The following is a 19,925-nucleotide window of genomic DNA, read 5'->3' as shown; positions in this document are numbered from 1 at the left end:
GGCGGAGCTGGGGACCCAGTGGAACAGAAAAGGCTCAAAGAGGTGAAGAAAACCGCTTCTGGGGACAAAATTTTAAACAGGAGGAACCCCTATTTTTTAGTGTACGTCATTAATCTAAGCCATATTTGATTCTAGGAATGTAACAATGTATCATTACAAGTTTATTATTATTTGTAACAATGTATCATTATAAGATTCTAGGAATGTAACAATGTATCATTACAAGTTTATTATCATTACAAGTTTATTACAGTTTGGAAATAGGATAAGTGGGAGTTACAGGTTTTCTAACTTGGAGGAAGGGTCGGTTCTGACAGCCACTCAGCTTCCTTCAGGTTTCCCCGTTTCCTTTCTTTCAGGAAGCAGATGGAGTGCTGGCCCCCGAGCCAAGGAGGTGGGGGGCACCCCAGCGGTTGTATGCTGGCTGGCGCCCGGGACCTGGGTCCACGAAGACCCCGCCTGGCCTCAAGCTCTGCTGCTCAAGTCCTCTGCTGATCTGAAATGGAAAACTTCCAGTACAGCATCCAGCTGAGTGACCAGGACTGGGCTGAGTTTTCGGCTGCAACGGAGGAGTGTGGCCTCCTGCAGGCCAGCCTGGCCTCGGGGGATGAGCTCCTGTCCAGTGACATTGACCAAGGGGACAGCAGTGGCAGCGGTCCTCCTGGGCCTCCACCCCTTCCTGAGGGGCAGCCAGCTTCCAGGGGGAGGGGCTGGCTTGGCTTCAAGGAGGAGGACAAGGCAGCCACCCGGTCGCTGGTCAGCAGGTCTTGGTGTGGGCCTGTCTTGGCCCTGGGGGCCGATCAGCAGACGCCTAGCACGTCTGCACGGTCAGAAGCTTTGCTGTCCCTTAGATCTGACGCTGCCCCCCTAGGCCAGAGCTTGCCCCTTCTAGGGCCAGTGTCTTCCAGAGACAAGATGCAGAGGCTCCTGCAGGGGCCAGCCCCCCAGGGCCCTGCCCCTAGTCTGCCTGCTGAGCCTCCGCAGAGCTCTGAGTCTCCTGGCTGCAGCATAGCTCCGCAGAGCCCCCCTGGAAGCCCTGGAGCCCCGCCACGCAGCCCTAGACAAAAGAAGAGGCGTGCTGCTGGAGCCAAGGGGGGTGGGTGCTTGAGTACCCCAGGCTCTGCTCCCACCCAGCAGGGTTCCCTGCTGCTTGCTGAGGTCAGGCCCAAGGAGGGCCTTGGCCTGGCTGGGTCCAGGGGGAAGGGTCTCTCAGCTGGGACAGCAGAGCAGACAGCAGGAACCGGGCAGGATGCACTGTGTCCAGAGTCTGCAGGAGCCCCTGCGCAGGTAACCAGGCAAGGAATAGATCCGGATCTGTCTACACCTGTCCCTGCGACCAAGGAAGGTACAAACCTACTCAGCATGACCCCCGGAGCTGAGCTACACACTGTGTCCACACCTGCCCAGGAGACTCATCCAGATATCTCAATGGCTAAGTCAGATGCGGCTCTGTCTACACCTGCCTCCAAGTCTAAACTGGACACAGACCTGCCTATGCTAGGCCCAGTGGTTAAGCAGGAGGTGGATTTATCTACACTTGTTCTGCCTCACCTTGTTTCCAAGGCCCAATCTGACGTGGGTGTGTCTACACCTGCTCCCATTCCCCAGGCAGGGCCTGACATGGTGAAGGTGGAGGTTGCCCCAACGGCCAAGCCATGTTTGAGCCCTATTGTGTCTCCAGGAGGACACCGAGAGAAGCCCAGAGAGGAGCCTTCAGCAGGTGCCGCTGGCCATCACTCAGGGGAGCCCCCACTAGGCCCCGTCCAAGCACCCAGGAAGAAGAAAGTGCGATTTTCCATGGCTGTGCCCAGCCCTGAGGAGCCAGGTTCAGGAGAGACCTCAGGCCCACCTTCACCAGCCACAGCCCGGCCCTCATCCCCCAGGACAGCAGTGGGGGGCCGAGGGGGGCCTGGAGGCTGGGACGCCATGGCAGTTGGGCCCCGGTCTCCCCGGCCTCGGATCCTCAAACACCTGCCTCTCCCTTCCCCCTCTGCTTCAGTGGGGCCCAGGTCCAGGAGCAGCTTTGCAGTGACCCTCCCAGAGGCCTATGAGTTCTTTTTTTGTGACACTATTGAGGAGGAAGATGAAGATGCTGAGGAGGGGGCAGAAGCTGACCAGGCCCTGGCCGAAGTACAGTGGCCAGACATGTGTGAATTCTTCTTCCAGGACCGTCAAGCCCAGAGGTCTGGGCACTGGGGGGGCCACTCTGTGGCCCAACCCCCACAGGCTGAGCCAGTGCCAACCCTTCCACCTGGAGACCCTGTGCCCATCTCCATCCCTGAGGCCTATGAACACTTCCTCGGGGAGGACTCGTCGGGGGGCGTGCTGGAGCTGGCTGCCCTTCTCCAGCTACAGGCCACGGAGCCCCCCGGCTTGGTCCCCTGGGACATGGGGCCTGGCACCCCACCAGAGCCTACCCCAGACACAGCGGAGCAGTGCAGTCTGGCAGTCAGGCAAGCAGGTGCGTGTCGCGTGGGCCCCATGGCTGTCCAGGTCCTGGGAACATACTGTCCAGGGAGTTCAGCCAGGAGGGCTGCTGGGGCGGGGCAGGCTAGGACCCCAAGCCATGAGCCAGTGGGGGGTGGTGCTTAGGGATGACCTGGGAAGGATGGACTAGCTCCTGGCCGTCGCGGGATATAGTCCAGGTGGGGCAGACTAGGCTAGACACCACAGCCACTCAGGGATTTGTCTGCACTGACCATCATTCTGTATCCAGGCCCAGATGACAGCAGTGACTTGCCGCCCCCCCCGCGCCCCCCTCCCCCCGCCGCCTCTAGCATGGTAGACACTGGGACAGCTCCCACTCGGGCCTTGCTGCCTGCCAGGTCAGGCACGCAACAGACTTCATCTCACATTCTCCTTGGAAGATATTTTACAAACCAGGAAATGGTACCCCAGAGGCAACCCGCTCAAGTCAGCTTGACTCAACTATGCCACACAGTACCCTGGGTCTTGGGACAGAGGTGTCATCGGGAAGATGTGACTCACAGCATATCTGGGACAGATGAGTCTGAGTGGAGCTGCCAGAGCACAGAGCATGCTTCTCTCTCCTAGGGGAGCCCCGAGACCCTCTCACCTCATTTACCTTCAGCCAGAATGACATGTGCCTGGTGTTTGTGGCCTTTGCCACCTGGGCTGTGAGAACATTAGACCTGCATACCCCAGATGCCTGGAAAACAGGTTTGGGGGCCCTGGGGGAGGAGTGGGCTGGTACCCAGGAGGACCAGTAGTGTCCAGTCTCACCTGCTGGGCCAGCAGGGATGAGGGGTGCATGGGGAAGCACAGATTTCTCCCGTGACCTTGCCCCTCTCATTGCTGACCCACTCCGCGCCCTGCTGGCCTCCTCTTGCCCTTTGAGGGCCAGGCCATGTGGGTAGAAGGTGGTGACCAGGCCAGAATGGAGCCGGCACTCAGGAGGCTTTGTGTTTCTCTTGCAGTCTTGTTGGCCAACATTGGTACCTTGTCTGCCATCCACTACTTCCGCCAGCAGATGGGGCAGGGACGCCCCAGCCGCAGCCGCAGCCGCAGCCGCAGCCGCAGCCGCAGCCGCAGCCCCAGACGCAACGCCAGCTCTTAGAACCCGGGCTTGGTCCAGGAAGACACAGGACAAAGAAACGGCCACAGGTGCTGAGGACGAGGTGCTGCCCTCAGGTCTTGCCCTTTGACCCCCGTGTTCTGTGGAGTCTAGGGAGGAGCCAGTGTCCCTGGATTCCACCCAGAGGTCCGACCACTGACTAAGGCCAAGACTGTGCTTCCCACCTGGGAGGAGGGGGGTCTGGAAGGTGGCTAGGTAGGTGCTGAGCAAGGAGCTGGCTAGTAAGGCGGCCAGATCAGCTAAGAAAAACACAGGGTGCCAGTGAAACTTGAATTTCAGACATGCAGTATTTGAGATGTACTTATACCGAATTCTGTGTGGCTTATCTGAAATCAAATTTAACTGGGCGTCCTATATTTTATTGGGTTATCTAGTTACGGGAGAGAGGCAGGATAAGGGTCTGGAACCTAGAAGGTGTCAGGGCAGCAGGAAATCTGGGCAGGGGGCAAGAGTGAGGAGACTAGATGGCCTCCAGGCTGGAGGGGGTGTCCCAGGAACTCTCCGCCTTGTTGACAAGTGGGCTGGGCTAGTGAAAGCCTCTGAGGCCTCTGTGACCCTTAAGCCCCAAGGGCCTATGGCGAAGACCTGCTTGGCTCCTGCCTAAGACAGTGAGCAGGTACCTGTAGGGGCGTGTAGGAGGGTGGCTCCAGCAGCCCCTGCAGGGTGGGGGTCTGTAGGGCAGAAGCCGGAGCCCCTCCTCTGGGGAACCCTGGACGAGGTGCAGAGGTGGAATATGGTGGTGTCACATAAAGGGATTGGACATTTGGGATTGTCCCAAGGCTTTGAGGAGCCAGAGACGGGGCAGGAAGGTGGGTGGCAGAGCAGTGGAGGTCACCAGGCTGGGTGCCAGGTGGGCATGGGCACAGGGCCCCCAGGATGGGGGACTCCTGACTGCTGAGTGGAAAATGCATGGACACACAGCACAAATAAAGTCTTCTCTTTCTTTCTTGTTTAGTCTCGTAGTTTCTCCTGACCAGCCGCAGCCTACTGACATTCACCCAGAATACCCTTCTCTCTCTGCTCATGACGTCTCTCAGACTTCGCTGACCTCCCTGCCCTCTTGCTCTCTGACCCTCACTAACCTGACCTTCTTCCCACCTGCGCCGTTCTCCCACCGCCAGGTAAAGCCTGCATCGAGTGGCCTCCCTCACTCCTTCCCTGGAGGAAAGGGTGAAATTTGGTCCCTCTACGAGGCCTGCTCTGATCTGTGGTGCAGCCATGTCGTCAGGCCATCTTCAGTATGATGCTCTCCTCCCGGCCCCTCCAGAGCCCAGGGAAACTCAGAGTCCTGGAGAACCCTTCACCCTGCTGGGATCAGACACTGACTCAGCACTGGATGGGGTTCAGGTATCGGATGCCGGTCGGCCTGTGGCCCTACATAGAAAGACCAAGGCTCTGCTGCAAACCTCCACTCCAGGGTCCATGCTGGCGGGGGGTCCTGAGAACCGGTCACCCAGAGGCCATCAGATCCACTGGATGAGCCCCCCCCCAGCCTCAGGTCCTCCTCGGGGCCGCCGCTTGTGGGAGGGAGATGAAGATTTGTCCCAGATGTTACCAGAGCTCTTGGGGGGATGGCCACCTGGTGAGGAGACAAAGACGCCTGTGCCTTCAGGAAGCAATACCCAGAGCTCCCCTCAGAAAGAGGCAAGGGCCCTCACTCACCTGAGGGGGGTGGCAGGGGGTCGGTTGAGACTTTCCTCGCTGGGGAGACCTGGGGACCCCAACCACAAGTCTGAGACCTGAGCCCTGGGGGAGGAGGCTTGGAGACCAGCCCACGAAGCTGCCAGACCCTATAGCCCTACCTTTTCCTCCTGGCTGTGGATCTTCCCTTCTGGCCTCTACCTGCCCCCACCCCCTCCCAGCACTGCTTCCTGTCTTTGGTCTCAGCTCGCCCTGTCTTCCTGTTTCCATCTCTCCTGCTCCCCCAGGGTCCCAGAGCCCCCACACTATTTCCACCCCTCCACAGAACCCCTTACCCGGCAGGGGTGGGGGCTGCTACTCACATGCGGAGGGGAGTCTGGGGGTGGTGGCCCCCGGCCCTTGATGGAGCCTCGGTGCCGCTGAGAGGCTCTGGGCTGCAGGGCTCCCTTCCTGGAGAGCAAGTGGGGACTGGAGAGTCCAGAGCTGGGGTCAGCGGCAGGCACAGACACAGGGACCGAGGGGAATGGGCTCGAGGATTCAGGTCCAAGTGAGCTCTGCATTGCGCTGAGGAACTGCCAGGAAAGGGGTGGGGACCTGAGGCCCTGGACCAGAACCTCCAGGGAGCGGAGGGATGCCTGCCCCCAGAACCCCCTGGCCACTCCTCATGACCTGAGCAGACCCCAGGCTGTGGACACATCTAGCCCTTTCTGTCACCCACAGGGAACTGACCTCATCCAGGTCCTGGACGTCTGTGATCTTGTGGTAGGAGATAGCAGGTGGTGTGTAGGGATCAGCATAGAGTGGGGAGTGTGGGGTCTTCGGAGGGTGGTCTGGGGCCTCAGGGTCGTCCTCTAGTGTCTGTCTGCTCAGCTGCAGGCAAGAGGCAGAAGAGACAGGTCTCCTGGAGCTAGAGGGGGCCCGAGTCCTCCCTTCTCTGTGCAAGAAGGCCTCTAGGTGGCTCCAGGACCACCTGGGCCTGAGAGATGGAGGCCAGGGAGGTGCAGGGTGGGAGGGAGAACTGGGGCAGTGTGCTGGGCCCACCTTGGTCAGGTCCAAGTACAACGAGGTGGCCAGGCTGGGCCCCTCACCCCGGGCCTTACTCCTGGGTGACCGGCTGATGCTGCTCCATCTCAGTTCTGCCCTCTGCCTGCTGATGCTGGTGCAGCCAGGGTGGGCCTGGTCCTGTGGGGACCAAAGACCTTTCAGAAGGTTCCCAAGGGCCCTCACCCACTCGGTCCTCTGAGGCTGCGCCCAGTTCCCTCCAGGTCCTGCCTGGGATGGGGTGCCATGGGGACCCAGGCAGGCTGCCCTCATGACCTCCTGCCCTTTTCTTCTGTTTGCCCCATCGCGAGCCCCTGATACTCACAGATACAGCCTGGGCAGGGCAGCGGGTGGTGGATGGCACCGAGGACTCAGGGACAGAGGGGCTGGTGTGGGTGGAGGGGGGTGCTGGGCACCCCGAGTCCCGGCTAGTTTGTCCATCTGAGGAGAGTGAGCCTCGGCGACCGCCCATGACCTGGACAGCAGGGGGCCGGGAGCGAGAGGAGGTGAGACAGAGAGCAGGGCCCCTCCCCGTAACCACCCCTGCCCTAGACCCACCCTTCTGCCCAGAACGTGAGATGTGGGGGCAGTATCTCGCCCTGTTGGCCCCTCACCTGTGCGGACACGCGTGGCCCTGCGAAACTCTCAGGGCCAGCCAGAGGGGCGGCTCTGTCCCTGGGCAAGATCGTCTGCAGACACAGGAGCCAGTGGCTGTAGTCCTCATAGGTGGCACACAGCACGCGGATAGTGTTGATGAGGCGGCCTAGCACACAGACACCGTGAGGGGGGCCTGGCAAGCAGAAAGGTCCCTGCAAGGCCCCACTGAAGAGCTGGGGCACCCACCAGGCTCATGCCCTCCCTCCCAAGCCAGGCCTCTGCCCACCTTCGATCAGGAAAGAACGGATCTGCTTCTCCTTCTCCTCCAGGTTGATGCAGATAGCGCTGAGTGGGAGCTCCCCCTGTGGGCGCAGTGATGGAAGATGGGGCCTGAGTCTGGGGGCAAAACCCTGTGCCTCTGCCTGGGCCCATACTTCTGCCTCACCCTCCAGAGTTGGGCTGGGCCTTCAGATGGCAGGCAGAGGGCAAGACAGGGGGCAAGACAGGGCTGAGGCTGACATCCATGAGGGGGGCCGGCGCTCCCTGTCGGTCCTGAGGGATCTCTTTACCCCTGGGCTCTTGGGTGGGGCCTTCATCAGCCAATGGCAGGCACAGACGGATACCTCTGGGGACCGGTCCACTGGGTCACCTACTAAGACTGGGGGTAGGTTGGCAAGGAATTATGGGGAACACCCCTGCGTTTTTCTCAGTGACTGAGGGCCACGATCACCCCCAGAGTAGAAAGTTACTGTGCTGCACACAACAGACACACTCCAGCCCCAGAGGACCCTCCTACACACACACACACACACACACACACACACACACACACACACACACACACACACACACACACACACACACACGCCCCTCAGGCACCAGGAAAATGTCCACTCAGAGGTACAGGCCCAGCACAACAGTGTCTCCCAGGAGTGGTTCTGCCCCCATGCCACCTGCCCCAGGTGATGGTCCTGCTGATGGTGGAGGACCCTCTAGGATGATAAGGGATATTTATGCAGGGACCCCTCCTTGGCCACATCACAGCTGAGACCAGACTGACCAGGGCAGCCGGCCGGGTGGGTGGGGCCAGCACACTGTCTCAACAGGCCCCGAAATACAGGTTCCTCCTGCGCCGCTGCCCTCTCCCACCCCCACACACAGGGCGTTTCCCGGGCGGGTCCACAGTGCGGAGGGACCCACCTTAAAGCAAAGCCCCTCTGCTTCTTCGGAGAAGATAGCCAGGGATGTTGGGTACAGGACCAGGAGCCGGTCCCATTGCTCCTGTGAGGGGGTCAAAAGGCAGAGTGGGGGCTCCACCAGTGTGTGTGAGGGCCTGGCCCCCACTTGCCTCCTGAACCCCTCCCTCATCTCCTCACCCCTTGTGCCACCACCTCCTCACCCCTCCCCCATCTCGGCGCCTTCCCTCATCTCTTCCCACTTACCGTGTGCCTCCACATCCTCACCCCCGTGCCCCTATGTTCTCACCGCCCCCCACGTCCTCACCCCTCCATCTCCTCCCACCCACCCTGTGCCCCCATGTCCTCACTCCCATGGCCCCATCTCCTCTCACCCCTGGGTACCGCCTCCCCCCGCCCCCATGCACCTGTGAGGGCAGATGCTGCAGCTTGACCCTCGAGGCACAGACGGCGCTGCCCACCATTTGATGCCCTGATGCCTTCCGTAGCCGGGTCAGCCTGCGCTGCAGAGTCCAGGGCAGCTCGTCCTCAGGGGGGCCCTGGCGAAGGGGGGTCAGGGGCAGCGGAGGGTGTTGGCACAGAGGGGACAGGAAGGGGGTGTGGGGGTTCCCAGGACTGACCTGCGGGGGCGCTGAGTGGCAGTGCTGCAGCCCTCCCACGAGGGCTATCTGCTTTTCCAGGTGGTACAGCCAGAGGCCCAGCTCAGCCTGGCTGGGGCAGAGCACATGAAGGGGAGCAGGCAGCGGGCCTGGGGGTAGAGGGGTGGAGTGGGCTGGGCCTGCAGCCCACAGGAAAGGTCCCACTCAAGGGTTCCATGGGCACCCCAGGGCCTGGGACAGGAGGACCCTGTGGCACCATCTGGGACCATCGGCCACTAACAGGGCCTCATTCACAGCTCTGGAGGTCTCCTGGCCGCTGTCCTGCACCCCAGCTTGGCAAGTGCTCATCTGCCCACTGGAGGAAAAGCCAGGATCCCTCAGTGCACTCAGGGTCCCTCCAGGGTTCTGAAGCTCAGCCTGAGGCCAAGGCCACTGAGCAGCCCCAGCTGAGGCCCCTCCTGGGGGCCAGGTCCACTCATGCCCCCCACACACCTGTGATCTGGAAGGCATGCTCTCTGGACCCCTCAAGCGGGCAGACACTCAGCTCCATCAGTGGTAACAGCCCCTGCCAGAGCACACGGGGGAAGGGGAGGGCTGGGGGACCCCTAGTGAGGCATGGGTACCTACCTCCCAAGAGGCTGCTCTCTCCCTCTGCCCCTAGACTCCTCCCTTTGCCCATTTCCCGTCACCTGGAAGGTGAGTCCTTTGGAACCATGGGCCTGGAAGTAGAGGTAGGAGGGGAACAGCTCCAGATAGCAGTTGCTGATGTCCTGGGGGAGAGCAGGGCGGCTGATCTGAGGGGCTGGGGACCAGGCCCCAGGCTGGTACCCAAGCACCCCCGCCAACGCGGCCCAGCCTGGCCCCACCTGGCTATGCTGGAATCGTAGCTGGACCTTGGCATAGTGTACAACCTTGCCCAGATTCCTCACGGGCACCCTCCGCCGCCCCTTCTTGAACACACTCAGGAACGGCTGCTCTAGGTTTTCTCGCTGGCTCTCCAGGCCCCGGATGTCCTGTGGGGAGCAGAGCTTGGGGGGGTGGCGCTGACCCGGGGCCAGCTGCCCCACCCATACACACACCCACAGTTACATAATACAAAGGTTAGGAACATGCACACACCATCACTCATAGGTACAGAACCCCAATACGCACTCACAGCCTCTTAATATGGAAATGGTGGCAGAATACACATGTCATAACATGACATGGTCTAGTGTAGAGGTGGCGAAGGCTGAACTCAATGGACATTCGACCCGTATTTTTGATATTTCCTAACCCGTGCGCCTGTGTTTTGATTATTCAGCCTCCCAAGACTTGTTGGTCAGAGGGGTTTTTGGGTGTCTGAGGCAGATGATGCTCAAAGCTCTCTCACGCCTCTAGTGCTGGCTACGTGTTTAATACCTGGCTTCACAGGGTGGGGGGGGGGTGTTTCCATGTTAATAGTCCCACTATGGCCCATTTCAAGCTACCAGCACGTCCGTTGATGGGGAGCCGGAAAGAGATGCATCACATCAGCCCTTGAGAGCCTGTGCCGACGGCGTCAGCACACTGCAGCAGGCCCCTAACCTCAGCCACAGAGAAGGCCAAGGTCTTGGCAATGGCCCGAAGGGTCCTCTTTGCCCATATCAGGCACAGGCTGCCTTGGGGCCTTTATACTTGTTATTCCCTCTGCCCACACCACTCAGTCCCATTCTCGTCGCACCATCAGCACGGGGCTCGGATGTCACCTTCTCCGTGAGGTCCTGTCTGGATAACCTAACACTGTAGCCTCACCTGACCCCTCTGCACACCTTTCTTCCTTCCTTTTTCTCCACACTAGCCACTTCTGGCTTACTGTATCTTTTACACACTTATCACCTGGCTCTGTCATGGAGGTGGGGCACCAAGAGAACAGGGTCTTTGTCTGTTTTGCCCACTGCTGCATCCCCAGAATTAGGCCAGGCCTGAGATGTGCTGGGGCTTCGATGCCTGTGTGCTGAGGGGAGGGAGTGTTGGGGCCCACAAACACTTAGTCAATCTTGCCACACAGAGAACCCTCTCTAACTGGGGGCTCGATCATCAGATTGGATGTCAGATAGGGATGGGTACTGACCTGACACCCTGGCTAGAAGGGCTGAGGTCTAGGGGCTCAGGGGTGAGTTGGGGAGGGGCCATGCTCCATTTGGGTGCTGGCAGGGGCTGCCTTGAGGGCTGCTGAGCCCTGGCCAAGCTAAGCTGCCCCTTGGGCAAGCCCAGGAATGTGAGGCTTCCCTGCCTCTGGGTGGGGCCTCCTGTACCCACACCCAGTGTGGGGAACAACTCAGGGATGGGACCCATGAAAAATAGGCCATGAACAGGAAGGGCCATGTAGCTGTCCCTGTGGCCCAGGCTCAGCCTTAGGGCCTAGGGAGGAGTCAGCTCAGAGCCTTGGCAGGGCTGGCTCATTTGTAGGTGCCGAACCCACCACAGGGCAGGGCCTAAGAAGTGGCTCCTCCCCTGGCGCCCCCTCCCCTCCCAGGTTCAACAGGCCTGCTCCCCTCTCCTGCTACTATGTCTTGGCAGGTGAGGACCACCGGGGCCACCACATCTCATGCAATTCCACCAGGGTCACATGATGTGTCCTGGGCTTGGACAGAGTTGAGGTCTGAGATGCAGTCACATGGAGGGACTCTATCCCAGCCCAGCCAGACCCTGGGCAGAAGTGCCCTGTCCACCTCTCTGAGGCAGCATGGTTTCTCAAACCAGCACTTGCCTGCAGGGAGCCCTGGGACCTCAGAGGGCAGGAAAGGGGACAGGCCTGGGCTTCCCAGCCTGATGGGAACTGGTTGGAAAGGTGGGCTCTGGAAGCCCCCACCAGTTGCTAGGCCTCAAAGGAACAGTGTGAGAAGGGTGCAGGGTGGGACCCCCGACCCAGAGTGACAAATGTTCCTCCTTCTCTGGCCTGGGGTAAGATATTGGGGTGTCATTTCCCTCACATTCTGGGGCTTTTGCAGATAGCAGAGCCTCCCACCATACCCAATGCTATCCAGGTTAGGGAAGAGGGCTGGGTGTGTCTCCCCTCTCAGCTAACCCTTAGCCCCTCAGGAGCTGGGCAGGGTGAGAGGGGGTGGTATTTAGCTCAGAGGTAGCCTAGCATGTGGGAGCCATGTCCTTGCTGTGTGGCCTTGGTAGGGGGGAAATCACAGCAGGCTGCTGTGGAATGAGGCAGTGGTGGATGCCAAGACATCCCCCGGGAGAAACTGAGGCCTGGGCTGGCTCACTGTTCACCTGAAGCCCCTTACTCACTCAGAGTGATGGCAGCCACAGCAACACAGCTCTATGTGCTTGGTCCACCTCGAATGTGCCTGGGCATGCTGTCCCGCACCCAAGTCCAGGGCGGGGGTGGGCACACACCCCAGGTATGGCTCTGAGTGGATAGCCTGGCCATGGTGCCCCCTCTGGTGTAGCAGAGACTCCTGGAGGCCCCGCCTGCGGCCCGCCCCTGCCGGTGCTCCCTCACCCCACTGACTCAGTGTCTCGCAGTTTCACTCTCCGCTCAGACTTTCGGCCAGATGAGCTCCCCAGGGCGGGGCAGTGTCTACTTCCTCACTTCGTGCTGGATCTGACTCCCACCCAGGCTGACAGGGGAAGACCCTGAGTTGAGTGAAGATAGGACAGGTACACACAGTCACACAGAGACCACCGCCACCGCGCCCCTGTGAGCTGGGACACGCCCACCCGCCTGCTCACCGTCCCAGGGATGTAGTAGAAGATCTTGTCAGCAGTGGCGTCCAGGTCAGGACCGGCCTCGGAGCCAAACAGGCCAGCCAGCTTCCTTGCGCCATCCTCTCTGGGGACAAGGGAAGGGGGGCTCACAGCCTGGCCCCTGAGGCAGACTGAGGGACACCCCTGTGACCTAGGGACAAAGGCTGGGCTCCCCACCCCCTCACCTATTTCCCTTCAGCGAAGGCTTTCTGGAGAAGGACGCCCGGAGCCTCCTAGGGGCCTGAGGGACGCAGTGGCTGTTCCCCATGGGCGGCGGTGGCGGCAGGCCCAAGTTGAACAGGTCGACAGGTCTGGGTCCCTCTGTACTGAGCCTCCTGTCCCGCCTCCCAGGCGGAGCTCTGGGAAGTCTTGCCCTATGCCTGAGGGCCGGACGAGGGTGGAGCCTTTCCGGGAGGGACCCGGCCCTCACCTGGGCCGAAGCGTTTCAGTTCTCTGACCTGGGTCCCCCACACATTCAGGCCAGGCTGGAGTTGCTGTGGGGTGGGGGTGGGGGGTGGGGAGGAGTCTTCTCCCCTGGGCCAGCCAAGAAAACCCATCTCAGCCTCCAATCTGTATGGGAGGAGCCTCAAAGCCCTGGTTTGTGAGTACTTGGCCGGCCCGCACTCGGGCTGGGGTTGCCTGGGGTCGCCTGTGGCTGGAGCTCTGTGAGCCTAGGGCTCCCCCCTCCCAATACCACCACTCCCCATGGAGAGCATACATCCTGTTTCCACCTAAATGCCACGGTCTCAGTCACCACTGACTGCAAGGGGGTATGTGCTCGCTCTCAGCTGCTAAAACAGGAGTTTATAACTTTGGGGAAGGGGAAGCCAGGACCCTCCCCCAACCTCTCCTGCTTCAACCCAAACCTCACCCCAGGCCAAGGTCCAAGAAGGAAGCCACAAACCTCCTGGATGCACCCAGGACCATCATGGTGAGGTAGGGGTAGTACTGTGCACTCCCCTCTCTCCAGAGCCTGGGATGAGATGGGACCACGAGGGCCTCTCAGGACCAGGCTGACAGCGAACCACACTCCTGGTTGGGTGCTCATCCACGACATCACATCCCTGACCCACCTGGACGTGATGCTGCTGCCTCAAAGGCCCCAGATGCCAAAGCAGAGCCTCAGCCCAGCTGCACACCTGTCCCCAGGCCCTCCTGGTCACCCCAGATAAGACCCCAAAGGGTGGAGATGTACACTCAGCCTCAAGCCCACAGAGCCCAAGAAACATGTTTATTGTTCAAGTTGGCTCATATTGCTATCTGGGGTCTGTGGCACGCTTGTGCTCAGCTCAGTGCAGGATCGAGAAGAGACACCATGCCCAGGAGAAGGAAGCTTGCTTCATGTCCTTCTTGGGAGCGTGCCTGGCTGGGCAAGGTAGGGGTGGTGTGCAAAGCCCAGGCTGGAAGGGTCTGCACCTGCTCAGAAAACCCTCACCCCACTAACCCTGGCCTGCTGCTCTGTACCTGCCCCCTCGGTCCCTCCAGGTCTACAGAGTCTGAGTTCGTCTCTGACCCATGCGCAATGCAAGTGTCCACCCCCATCGCTCCTTGGTGCCCCCAGTGGAGCAGGAGGACACCTGGGAAGGCAGCTTGGTCCCAGAGACACAGGACACTTCAAGGGGAAACGTGTAAACTAGTTAGTGCTGCGCTGCTCACCGATCAATAAATAATAAACAAACAAACCAGTAAGTAAATAAATGGCACACACATAAACAGACACTGAGAAATGAACACAGAAACGGACGGCCTCGACGCAGAGACAAGGACAGACAGGGAGGACTTTCCTGGTGGGGGCCGAGCACCCCGCCCCCGACACGTGAGGCGCTGGGGCCGCCCTGTGGGGCTTAAGGCATGTAGGAGGCCGCGGGGCCGGGCCTCTGTGCAGTCCGCGCCGCGGGTCAGAGGCTGGTGGACGACACGGACAGCGTGGGCGAAGAGGGAGGCGGGAAGTTGAGCAGCTCGAGCACTGCCACGCCCACGCTGCTGCGCCGCGTGAACATGCAGGACGCGGCCACCCACTTGTTGGTCCTCGGGTTGTACTTCTCGATGGAGTTGAGGCTGGAGCTGCCATCGTTGCCCCCCACGGCATACAGCCAGCCGTCCATGGCCACCAAGTCATGCGTACTCCTGGGGGTGGGGTGGGGTGGGGTGGGGGGTGGGGAGGGGGGCGGTGAGCCGTGGGGGCGGGACTCCAAGAGCCTCCGGGGGCGGGGCCACGGGAGGAGCCTCCGGGGGCGGGGCCACGGGAAGAGTCTCCGGGGGCGGGGCCACGGGAGGAGCCTCCGGGGGCGGGGCCCTGGGGCGGGGCGGGGCCCTGAGGCTGGTTGGTGTGTATACTGATGGGAGGCGTGGACACACCACGCCGGCTGGAGGCCTTAAGACAGATCTGTGTCTCTGGTGGGTGATGGTGACATGGGGACACTCCAGGCCTGTGGGGGAGGGGCCGGCGCACCTTCGGATGTTCATGGGTGCCACACTTTCCCAGGCACCGGCCTTAGGGCTGTATCTCTCCACAGAGTTGAGGCAGCTGGTGCCATCATTGCCGCCGGCCACGTAGAGGGCCCCCTCCAGCACCGCCACCCCTGCTGAGCTTCGTCGGCTCAACATGGAGGCCACGGGGGTCCATGCGTTTACCTGCGGTTGAGGGGACCAGCTGGGGGCAGACCCATCACCATTCTCCCTCCTTCTCCACAGTGCAAGAACCCTACTCCAGGATAGGGTGTCTGTGGGATGGGGTGGGACCTAGAAGGCTGATCGTCTGGGTGATGTGGGTGACCAGAGCAAAGACCTCAAGTAGCCCTTAGAGGGGAAGTTCGTGTGACTGGGGTGTGTTCCATACCTGGGGCTCATACTTCTCCACAGTGGCCAGGTGTGATGAACTGTCGTAACCACCCACAGCAAACAGGTTCCCATCTGCAGACAGTCAACGCGCCCGTGGTGTGCCTGCTATGTGTGGGGTCTCCAGGGTGGGGGCAGGTAGGGGTGGGGGTGGGGTGGACACTACTTAGAGCAGGCCCTGTTACCCACCGAGCATGGCCACACGCACGTATCGCCTCCGGGTGCTCATGGCGGCGATGGATGTCCATGTTCCCGTCAGAGGGTCATAACGCTCAGCACTGTGGACACCAGGCCTGCCGCTGACCTTGAGCAGTGGCAGAAAGGCTGCCCTGGTCCCATGACTTGCCCTCCCCCATGGAATGATTAAAATCCCATCCTGGGCAGTCACAGAGACTGACCCCAGAATCCCACTGGAGCAAGTAGCAGGCCCTCTGGGTGGGGACATGGGACCCTAGCTGGTGGCCTGCATGATCCTGGGCAAGTGTCCATGTGGTGCCCAGCCCCTGGCTGGTGGGAAGAACTTGAGAGGGAAAGAAGGGCGGCTGGGCTGGTGCAGATGAAGAGGCCCAAGGTGCCCTGGTGACTTGAGTCAGGTTGGATCCCTCTTTGCTCCCTTCAGGCATGGTCTCTGCAGTCCTGATGCAGCCACACCTGCCGGCGAACCAACCCCGAGAGGCCACCCGGCCCTGACCCCGGCCACTACCTGTTGAGGCAGGAGGCCCCATCGTAGCCACCAGCTGCATACAGGAGCCCGTGCAGGGCAGCCACACCCAGGCAGCTGCGCCTCGTGCCCATGGACACCTCAGGCTGCCAGGTGTTGGTCACAGGGTCGTACGACTCTACGGTGGCCAGGTCTGAAGTCCCATCGTAACTAGGGGAGGGGTCCGCTGCCGGTCAGGACTGGCCCAGTGGGCACATGCTAAGCCCCTGACCCAAAACCAGCCTCCACACTTACCCACCCACAGCATACAGCCGGTTCCCAACTGCGGCCACGCCCACCCGGGCCCGGCGCGTGGACATGGAGGCCACCACGTGCCAGCGGTCAGTGCGTGTGTCATATGCTTCACAGTCCCCGTGGATGGCAAACAGGCTCCCGCCACCTAGGAAAGGGGAGGTGACGGGGCAGGACAAGGGACCCAGGGAGGCAATGGCTGGGGGTCTCTAGCGCAGCTCAAGGTCAAGAGTATGGAGGCTCCAAGGTGGGTGGGGATGGGGATTGCTGAGTGGGTCATACCACGTGGGGTCCTCCACAGGTGGACAGAGGAGCAGGTGTGGGGTGGGCACAGGATGTGACCAGCATAGTGTGAGATAGGCTTGTGCTGGGCTCACAGATAGAAAGCACAGGTCAGGGATGGGAGGGGAGAAGGTGGGTATGTGGGGGAGGGGCCCAGACATGAGGAGACATGACAGGTGAACATACCCACAGCGAAGAGCACAGGGCCAGCGCCCTCACAGCGCCGAGGCCGTGTACGGCTGGTGCCCAGAACACCCCTCTGCTCAGGCAGCAGGTGGAATTTGAGGGCCTCAATAAGCAGGTCCTTGCAGTCAGGATGATGCCTCACCAGGCTCTCAGCATCCACGTGGCCCAGCAGGAAGTCCCGGCTCAGCAGGGGCAGGCGAACACACTTCATCAGCTGGGGTGGAGGGGTGCCACAGTCAGGTGGCAGGCCCCAGTGAAGAGATCCCCCTCAGACACGCTGGACCCTTCTTGAAACATGTGTCTGCATCACTCCTGTGAGGGGGTTTCTGGACACGGCAGAGCCCAAGTGCACCCAGGCCCTCAGCCACTGTGTAACCCCTCCTAAGCACAGTGGGCCCCCTAGGCACCGGCCTCACCCTTGGGACGTGCTGCCTCCGAGCATCCACGTCATGTTTGACCCAGCTCAGGACGGCACGGTAGACATCCTCCTCTGAAGGCACGTTCAGGCTGTCGCTAGAGACCAGTTCCAGCACCTGGGGGTGGGGACCCTCAGACCTGAGATCTAGGGAGGATCTTGGGGGCCCATGGAGCCCTGAAGGTGCCCAGGAGGAAGAGTCCAATGGGGAGCCCAGTGTTCCTATGAGAAGGGGTCAAGCAGGGTCAGGAACCACAGATTTGGTTCCTGGGGGCCTAGGCCCAGAACAATCCTAAGAGTATAGAACCAGGGCCTGGAGATTGTAGGCAGGGATGTGGTCAGGACAGGATGGGATCAGAAGTCAAAAGTTGAAGGTTTGGGTGGGTCAGAAAAAGGGGGTGAGGTGGGGAGAGGGCAGGGGATGGGTAGTGAGGCAGGAATGTGGGTCAGAGGCTGGAAATAAGGGTTGGGGGCCAAAGGGCCAGGTCTTAAGAGCCAAGATGAAGGGAACCAGGAGTCCAAGGGCTGGGACTGGGTCAGGGTCAAGGCCATGCCCCGCTGGCATGTTACCTGCTTTAGTGGCAACAGCATGAACTCCTCGGTCTTGGCCACGTCCACAAAGTGCTGCAGCACATACCTGTGTGCTGCCTTGAGCAGGTCACTGCAAGAGTGCGTGTCGGCAAAGCCCCGGATGCCCAGACAGTTGGAGGGGTCGAGCTGACTCAGCAGGAACTTGCAGCAGGCGTCACGGACGCCATTCAGCTGCAGGAGGCTGGCAGCTGGGAGCAGAGTCTGTGGGGTGAGATGAGACAGAGAGAGCCAGGGGAGCAGGGACAGGGAAACGGGAACACGAGGAGCTGAGGGAGAGGCACAAGGAAACCCCGGGAGCTGAGGCCCAGGGGCCCAGTAGAGGCGTGCGATGTGAGATGAGGCAGCCTCACCTGCACGTTGCCTTCGCCCACCACGATCTCAGCCGTGTACGCAAACTGCACCAGCTGGTCCAGGGCCTGAGGGTCAATGTCATGCAGTGTCACGTGCGTCTGGCGGCTCTCACTCATCTCATCTGTGGAGACAGCAGGTCAGGCCGGTCCCTGCCCCGGGAGATCTGCGGAGCCCCCCGAGTGCCCAGACTGGATGTGGCGGTACTTGCTTGTGAACATGGCGTGGAAGTAGGGGCTGCAGGAGGCCAGCACCACCTTGTGTGCTCGGATCTCCTTGGCCGCCACGTGCAGGACGATGTCACACAGGAGGCCACGCTGCCGCATGCGGCTCATGGCCACGAAGGCGTCGTGGTAGTGCCGTTTGGAGTTGTGGGACACAGTGTGGCCCTCACGGCTCAGCAGCTGCATTGCACCCTCCATTGGGGCCGTGGGCCGGGCCTGCCGAGGACGTGCGCGCTCTGCCTCCGGGCTGCAGATGGGCAGTGCCAGGTCAGGTGCACTCTGCAGGGAGCTGCTCACCCACCCCTGAAACCGCAGGCAGGGCCAGGGCACCTAGGAGGCCACCCTTCTCCCTGACAGGCCATACCTGGCTTCCATCAAGGACCAACGCCCCCTCCCCCCCAACTCTTCTCTCTCACATACAGGGAGCCTCCTTGAAGTGCGGCAAAACTGCCCCACACTCGCTCCTAGCATGAGGTCCAGTTCACACACCTGATGCCATAGTTGAACCTACACAGCTTCCTTTGCCAGGACCCCTCCTGGCACCATACTCCCCTCTGCCCCGGGGTCCCCAGAGAATAGGGATTTCTCTGCCTGTAACTCTCATAAGAACCAGGTTCCCTTTGCCCTCGTTGGGACCAGGAGCTCCTCTGTCACTGGCCACCCTTCCCATTCCCCATCAGAGTCCAGTGTCCTCAGCACGGGCTGGGCACTTCATGTGCATGAAGTGCAAGTGGCTAATACCTCATGACAGCTCTGAAGAAGACCCCTATGCCCACCAGCAGGTCTAACCTCACTTGACCCTCGGGAGCGGCTCCACCCCCACCCCTTGCCCCTCATCCTGCAGACAAGTCGCCTAAGTCTGAGCGGCGCAGCCGGAATTCAAGGGCGGCGGGAGAGGACAGAGCCTCCAGGAAGCAGCCACCTCTGGACGCCCTGTCCCACGTCGCTGTGTGCGCGATAAACAGAGGGGGAGTTGTACCCTCCACCGGCGGACCGAGCCTGCCGGGCGCCGAGGCCGCCTCCTCCGGACAGCCAGCCAGGGTCGGCTCACGCCCCTCCTTGTCTCCTTCCCGGACCCCCTCAGCCTCCGGTCCGGCTTACGGTCCCCAGCCCCTCGGCCCACTTACGCCGGTGGCTGCGGCGGCGGTGGCGGCGGCGGCGCCTCCGGCCCGGGCCCCGGGCTGCCGTGCTCCGGGCTTTGCGTCCTGCCTGCCGGGCGCTCGCTGCGCGGCTGCATGGGCTCGGCTGCCGGACCCGCCGCGACCCGCGGAGAACGCACAGGCGAACGGACGTACTGACTGCTGGAGGACTGCTAGGCGGTGGCGGCCGGCTCAGCGTCCCTCGCTCCCGCCGCCCGCCCGCAGTCGCTGTTTCTCGGCGCCGCCCGCCCCGCCTCCCGCGCTCCCCGCGTCTTCGGGGGCTGAACACAACCCTCCAATATTCCCAGTCAGTGTCCGGGCGCCCCGCCCGCTTTCTCCTCCAGGAAGCTCCCGCCCCCCCGCCGCCTACCTCGGAGAAACCTCCCGGGCCATCCATCCCCGCCAATTCGTTTGAGAAGCCCCGCCCCCGTAAGCACCCTGGGCCCGCAGCTGCGAAGGCCCCGCTGCCCCTGGGGCCTGAGGCGGCCTGGTACCACATCCTGCCTTGCCCTCTTTGTGACCCCAGACAGACCCCTTTGCCCGGCTGGCTTTTGCAGG

General features: G+C 61.5%; 3 protein-coding genes across 8 annotated transcripts; 1 reads left to right on the top strand and 2 right to left on the bottom strand.

Moving 5' to 3' along the window:
- Positions 1 to 204: 204 nt before the first annotated feature.
- PLEKHN1 (pleckstrin homology domain containing N1) lies at positions 205 to 12,710 on the bottom strand. Of its 5 annotated transcripts, none has more exons than XR_003522125.2 (17): positions 12,578 to 12,710; positions 12,378 to 12,477; positions 9,536 to 9,682; positions 9,359 to 9,439; positions 9,162 to 9,234; positions 8,691 to 8,818; positions 8,478 to 8,609; positions 8,075 to 8,155; positions 7,161 to 7,236; positions 6,892 to 7,040; positions 6,603 to 6,752; positions 6,278 to 6,418; positions 5,966 to 6,106; positions 5,599 to 5,808; positions 5,258 to 5,306; positions 5,002 to 5,174; positions 205 to 496 (listed from the first exon to the last, which is right to left on the bottom strand). XR_003522125.2 is itself a non-coding variant. In XM_027605867.2 (16 exons), the coding sequence occupies exons 1-16, from the start codon at positions 12,658 to 12,660 to the stop codon at positions 466 to 468; spliced, it is 1,896 nt and encodes a 631-aa protein (XP_027461668.2). In that variant the 5' UTR covers positions 12,661 to 12,710; the 3' UTR covers positions 368 to 465. The 5 variants fall into 5 exon arrangements, 3 of the variants coding, with proteins under 3 accessions (XP_027461668.2, XP_027461665.2, XP_027461677.2); XR_003522126.2 differs by lacking the exon at positions 205 to 496 and adding an exon at positions 1,222 to 1,330; XM_027605867.2 differs by lacking the exon at positions 5,258 to 5,306 and having other exon boundaries at positions 368 to 496.
- PERM1 (PPARGC1 and ESRR induced regulator, muscle 1) lies at positions 464 to 3,614 on the top strand. The gene is made up of 3 exons (XM_035727137.1): positions 464 to 2,461; positions 3,055 to 3,180; positions 3,438 to 3,614. Exons 1-3 carry the CDS (start codon positions 502 to 504, stop codon positions 3,575 to 3,577), a joined length of 2,226 nt encoding a protein of 741 aa, XP_035583030.1. The 5' UTR covers positions 464 to 501; the 3' UTR covers positions 3,578 to 3,614.
- A 1,496-nt stretch (positions 12,711 to 14,206) lies between the features above and the next one.
- Positions 14,207 to 19,588, bottom strand: KLHL17 (kelch like family member 17). Of its 2 annotated transcripts, XM_027605887.1 has the most exons (12): positions 19,356 to 19,588; positions 18,216 to 18,475; positions 18,007 to 18,128; positions 17,636 to 17,857; positions 17,067 to 17,183; positions 16,651 to 16,864; positions 16,186 to 16,330; positions 15,934 to 16,101; positions 15,420 to 15,508; positions 15,232 to 15,305; positions 14,845 to 15,026; positions 14,207 to 14,519 (listed from the first exon to the last, which is right to left on the bottom strand). In XM_027605887.1, exons 1-12 carry the CDS (start codon positions 19,463 to 19,465, stop codon positions 14,291 to 14,293), a joined length of 1,932 nt encoding a protein of 643 aa, XP_027461688.1. In that variant the 5' UTR covers positions 19,466 to 19,588; the 3' UTR covers positions 14,207 to 14,290. The 2 variants fall into 2 exon arrangements, with proteins under 2 accessions (XP_027461688.1, XP_027461697.1); XM_027605896.2 differs by lacking the exon at positions 15,934 to 16,101 and having other exon boundaries at positions 14,255 to 14,519.
- Between the last annotated feature and the right edge of the window lie 337 nt (positions 19,589 to 19,925).

This window comes from Zalophus californianus, chromosome 4, assembly GCF_009762305.2.
Source record: "Zalophus californianus isolate mZalCal1 chromosome 4, mZalCal1.pri.v2, whole genome shotgun sequence".
NCBI classification, from domain to species: Eukaryota; Metazoa; Chordata; class Mammalia; order Carnivora; family Otariidae; genus Zalophus; species Zalophus californianus.
Note: the sequence above shows the minus strand (reverse complement) of the source record. Positions and strands in the feature narration are given on the sequence as shown.

Coding starts and splice junctions, on each gene's coding strand:
- PERM1 (XM_035727137.1), top strand. CDS start 502: ATGGAAAACTTCCAGTACAGCATCCAGCTGAGTGACCAGGACTGGGCT. Junction 2,462..3,054: donor TCTGGCAGTCAGGCAAGCAG/GTGCGTGTCGCG, acceptor TCTCTCTCCTAG/GGGAGCCCCGAGACCCTCTC. Junction 3,181..3,437: donor CCCAGATGCCTGGAAAACAG/GTTTGGGGGCCC, acceptor TTTCTCTTGCAG/TCTTGTTGGCCAACATTGGT.
- PLEKHN1 (XM_027605864.2), bottom strand. CDS start 12,660: ATGGGGAACAGCCACTGCGTCCCTCAGGCCCCTAGGAGGCTCCGGGCG. Junction 9,235..9,358: donor CCAAAGGACTCACCTTCCAG/GTGACGGGAAAT, acceptor GTGCTCTGGCAG/GGGCTGTTACCACTGATGGA. Junction 5,175..5,598: donor CCCCAGACTCCCCTCCGCAT/GTGAGTAGCAGC, acceptor TCTCCTCACCAG/GTGGCCATCCCCCCAAGAGC.
- KLHL17 (XM_027605887.1), bottom strand. CDS start 19,465: ATGCAGCCGCGCAGCGAGCGCCCGGCAGGCAGGACGCAAAGCCCGGAG. Junction 15,306..15,419: donor CGTGCGTGTGGCCATGCTCG/GTGGGTAACAGG, acceptor GACTGTCTGCAG/ATGGGAACCTGTTTGCTGTG. Junction 15,027..15,231: donor TGGAGAAGTATGAGCCCCAG/GTATGGAACACA, acceptor CCTCAACCGCAG/GTAAACGCATGGACCCCCGT.